The sequence below is a fragment of the Nothobranchius furzeri genome, chromosome 18 (assembly GCF_043380555.1).
Source record: "Nothobranchius furzeri strain GRZ-AD chromosome 18, NfurGRZ-RIMD1, whole genome shotgun sequence".
NCBI classification, from domain to species: Eukaryota; Metazoa; Chordata; class Actinopteri; order Cyprinodontiformes; family Nothobranchiidae; genus Nothobranchius; species Nothobranchius furzeri.
The window spans coordinates 11944676-11947700 of record NC_091758.1 but is presented as its reverse complement, the minus strand read 5'-3'; the positions used below and the strand labels follow the sequence as shown (position 1 = coordinate 11947700).

General features: G+C 46.2%; 1 protein-coding gene across 2 annotated transcripts in view; it reads left to right on the top strand.

The window, feature by feature from the left end:
* The window catches only part of ppl (periplakin), an 18651-nt gene extending 16124 nt beyond the window's left edge, over window positions 1–2527 (top strand). For both annotated transcript variants that reach the window (XM_054742122.2, XM_015968940.3), the window contains exon 22: window positions 1–2527. This exon is cut by the window's left edge and continues 378 nt beyond it. In XM_054742122.2, coding sequence (XP_054598097.2) covers window positions 1–2295 — 2295 coding nt within the window. In that variant the 3' untranslated portion in view covers window positions 2296–2527.
* The last annotated feature ends 498 nt before the right edge of the window (window positions 2528–3025 follow it).

Here is a 3025-nt window from a genome sequence, read left to right as displayed (position 1 = left end):
AAGGAGGTGCTGCGTATAGAAAGAGACCGGGGTCAGGAAGAAGAAATTCGAAAACTTCGGGATGAGCTGGAGGAGCTAAAAAGGCAGAAGATGCTAAAAGACAACGAGCTTATTCAGATACAAAAGCATGTGACTCTCCTGGCTGAGGAGAAGAACAAGGAGCAGGAGGTCATCACCGAAGAGGAGGTGATCAAAGTCCAGAATGACCCTCAGCTTGAATCAGAGTACCGAGTTCTTCTTGACAGGAAACAGAAAGAAACAGACAACAGGAAGCAGTTGGAAGATGAGCTGCAGTTTCTTCAGGAGAAGCTCAAACGGCTGGAGAAGGAGAAATCAATGGCTGAGGAGAAAATTTCCATCAAGGAGGTGCTGAAGGTAGAGAAAGATGTTACCTTTGAACGAGAAGTGGAAAACCTCAGGAGGCAGTTTGAAGATGAGAAGGCTAAACGGAGATCCTCCCAGCGGGAGAAAGCTGACCTCCAGAGAAAAATCCAGAGCCTAGAGGAAGAGAAGTCCAAGGTTTTGATTCAGGAAAAAGTGCGTGAGATTGTCCGACCTGACCCCAAGGCTGAGAATGAGGTGGCCAATCTACGACTTGAGCTTGTAGAGCAACAGAGGCGCACCAGAGATGCAGAGCTCCAGCTGAGATCTCTGCAGGATGAGCTGACCATGCTGAAGAACAGGGGACCTCAAGTGGAAGTGAAAGAAACCATCAAAGAAGTGATCAAGTACAAGACAGATCCACAAACAGAAAGAGAGCTGGAGAGACTTCGCAATGAAATAGTTGATAAAACCCACCAGACTGAGAAGTTTGAGATGGAAATTCGTCAGCTTCGCATTGAGATTGACCGGTGGAGGGAGACCAAACCCCAAGTTCAGACCAAAGAGGTAGTCAACGAAGTGGTGCAGTACAGAGAAGATCCCAAGACTAAGGAAGAGATCGAGACTCTGAAAAGAAAGCTGGCTGATGAGCAGAAGAAACGTCTTGATCTTGAGGGAGATCGCTCCATCCAGGAGGAGAAGATCAGACTGAAGAAGATTGATCTATCTCAGGTTCGGGAGAAGATCGTTCAGCAAGAGGTGGTCAAGATGGAAGAAGATCCTGTCCTCAAGTCAGAGTGCGAAACATTTGTACAAAACATCAGCAATGAGCAAAAACAGAAGGATAATCTGAAGGCTGAACTCCAACAACTGCAGAGGCAGATCGCTGACCTGGACCTGCAACTGGAGGAACTGGAGCGGGAGCGCAGGGCAAGGCGAGATGCAGAACTGGAGATCCAAAGGCTTCGCGTCAGACTCAATGAGCTGGAGATCCGTGACAAAGAGAACCGTGAGAGGGTGACTGTCAAACAGAAGGTAGTCCTGCAGCAGGATCCTCAGCAGGAGAAAGAGTATTCCATCCTCAAACTGCAGCTCGATGAGGAGAAGCACAAACGAACCCTGCTTGAGAAAGAATTGAACATTCTCATTCAGCAGCAGCTCACCCTGGAGAAGATGGATGTGAAGGAAAGGGTTGTTCGCACTGAGAAGGTTCAAGTAGAAAGAGACCCAGAGGCCGAGCTTGAGATCGAGAACCTAAGGAGAACTTTGGAAGATGAGAAAAGGAGAAGAAAAGAACTTGACCAGGAACTGTCCATCCTCACCTCCAAACTGTCTGATATGGAGTTTTCCAACACTAAGTCGACTAAAGAGCTTGATTACATTCGTGATGAAAGCAACCGCCTACAGCAGGAGAACCAACGGCTACAAAACGAGATTCGCAAGCTTCGGTCAGAAATAGAGATCACCAGCAAAGAAACTCGTCTGATCACCGAGTCTGCACCAATACAGGATGGAAAGAACTTGGAGCTGAGACTTGACTCGCTTCAGAGGGAACTTTCAGAGCTAAGAGACGTAACGAGCCAGAAGGACGAGGAGATTGAAAAGCTTAAGAAGAACCTGTCAGCGGTGAGAATGAGGAGAGAACAACGAGAGAGCCATCTCCGCAGGTCCATTGTTGTCATTGATCCAGACACTGGAAGAGAGATGAGGCCTGAAGAGGCATACAAACAAGGGCTGATCGACTGGAAGATGTTTGTCAACCTGCAGGGCCAGGAGTGTGACTGGGAGGAGATCACAGTCAAGGGTCCGAACGGAGAATCATCTGTGCTTCATGACAGAAAGTCAGGGAAGAAGTTCTCCATCGATGAGGCCCTGCGTACGGGGAACATCACAAGCCGCCAGCTCCAGCAGTATGAAGATAAAGAAATATCCATCCAGGAGTTTGGTGTTCTGGTGTCGGGGAAAAAGAAGTGAACATTGTTCAAATTGTATTTATTTGCCTATGCATGTCCAGCTTTGATCCACTATCACTAATGAGATTATGGTAAAACCACGGGGAGTTCTTCTCCAGCTTAGCTTTAAGTCCTTTCAGGTGGACAGCATTTCTTCATTTGGTCATGTGATTACGGGACGTTGATGATTTATGGGTGTTTGCAGGGTTAGCTGATGTGTGCTCGGAAAGCTTCAATAAATATCAGTGATTGTGTTTCTGTGTTTGAATGTTTGTGTAAATAATTAATCACTATAAAAACCAACACACACTCCTCTGATTCAGTCAGGAGACTGAAACTCTAAATAAGTTCTTCACTTCTGAGCTGAGAAATAGAAATTTAACAACGTAGATCGTCAGTGAAGTAATCCATAACATATAGGGCTATGATACTACAGCATGTAGAGGTGACGTATGGGTCAGCCACTCTGAGGGTGAGCTGTTCCCGGCGACAGAAAGGCACGTGATCACCTTCCCCCACAAAGGTCAACGAGCCTTCAGGGAGAGCGCATCATCCATGCAGGAGTTTTGTTTGTAGTTACTGAAGTTGGAAGACAGGGATTTCAACCTTTTTTCTTGCCTGGGTTCTTCATCTTTTCTTTACCTTGCTGCATTTGGCGATGTGGAAGTGTACAGGCCCTTCTAAAAAAATTAGCATATTGTAATGAAGTTCATTATTGTCTGTAATGTACTGTCATTAATGTACTGATAAAC